The sequence below is a fragment of the Camelina sativa genome, chromosome 19 (assembly GCF_000633955.1).
Source record: "Camelina sativa cultivar DH55 chromosome 19, Cs, whole genome shotgun sequence".
In the NCBI taxonomy this organism is placed as follows: domain Eukaryota; kingdom Viridiplantae; phylum Streptophyta; class Magnoliopsida; order Brassicales; family Brassicaceae; genus Camelina; species Camelina sativa.
This window is the reverse complement of record NC_025703.1, coordinates 12,692,424-12,693,733: the sequence shown is the minus strand read 5'-3', so window position 1 is coordinate 12,693,733 and position 1,310 is coordinate 12,692,424. Positions and strand designations below refer to the sequence as shown.

General features: G+C 32.7%; 1 protein-coding gene across 1 annotated transcript in view; it reads left to right on the top strand.

Moving 5' to 3' along the window:
* Positions 604 to 1,310, top strand: part of LOC104766183 (early light-induced protein 1, chloroplastic) — a 2,868-nt gene continuing 2,161 nt past the window's right edge. The window contains exons 1-2 of the mRNA XM_010490018.2: positions 604 to 864; positions 972 to 1,061. Coding sequence (XP_010488320.1) covers positions 718 to 864; positions 972 to 1,061 — 237 coding nt within the window. The 5' untranslated portion in view covers positions 604 to 717. The remainder of the gene's footprint in view (positions 865 to 971; positions 1,062 to 1,310) is intronic.

Sequence of the window (1,310 nt, the reverse complement as noted above, 5' to 3'; positions counted from 1 at the left end):
TTTTTTTTTTTTTTTTTTTTTTTTGTGCAACGATTCGTATAAGAATTAAGAACAAGAAAAACATCGAAAAATAGTTCCAAACACTTCACTAGTTTTTGATATTGATATTAAATATGATATGACTATGTTAGAATACAATATTTAATCGAAAAATTAAAACTAACTTAAGATCGTTTTCCGTGTGTTTTTTTTTCTTATTAATAGCTAGAGGATCATGAAATAAATTGAAAGTTGTCAAATAATCAGATATTATTGCTATTTAAAACATTTAACTTATAATAGCCACCACAATTAAAGTCGAAATAGAAAAATTCGAATTTTGGTCTCTTAACTTACACGTTGATGAATAAAACACAGTTGAGTTGAGAGACAAAAGAAAAAACTTACACGTTGAACCTTCCAAATATATACTAATATCGTTCATGTGTTATGTTTTTGACCGTTGGTTATTTATTAAGTGCGAACAAATTATATTATTAACTTGTCAAATATTGAAAAGGCTAAATAAGTAAATAACAAAAAAAAAGTTCAGGAAACAACTCGACCTAATGACCTATCATTTCTGATCACCCCGATCCTATAAATACATACGTATGATCCTTCATTACTCATATCAAGCTTCTTCTACTCAAGATCTACTTTAAAAGTTCGATAAACAAGTGATAACCACTTTAAGCTACTACAAGTTTCTTCTTCTTTCACACACAAGTTATAGAAATGGCAACAGCGTCGTTCAACATGCAGTCAGTCTTTGCCGGTGGATTGACCACCACTCGCAAGATCAACTCCAACAAGCTTTTCTCCGCCGGTAGCTTCCCTAACCTCAAGAGGAATTATCCGGTGGGAGTAAGGTGCATGGCTGAGGTACGTTATAAACTTATATACTCCACTCTCCACCCCCTTTCCTAACCCAACGCACATTCACCATATATCTATAAACTCCTGACCGTCTGGATGTTTGACTTTTGCAGGGAGAGCCCAAGAAGGAAGACTCTACAGCTACACCCGCTACCTCGGCGTTGCCCAAGTCACCATCGCCTCCTCCTCCTATGAAACCTAAGGTATCAATTTTTTTTTTTCCTTTTTTTTCTGAATTACTAAGTATCCTAGATATTATCTCCTCCTATGTTTATCAATTTTCGAAACTACTTATTACTTTTTTTTTCGTTTCAAAAGTTTAGATATGTTGCCCTTAATTCACATATTAGAAGATTTTTTGCAACAATATGTATATATTTATCTAGAGCCGTTTCATTTACCTCTAGCTAGCTAATTAATTAATAGCCATAAATTTATAAAATGTGATTCAC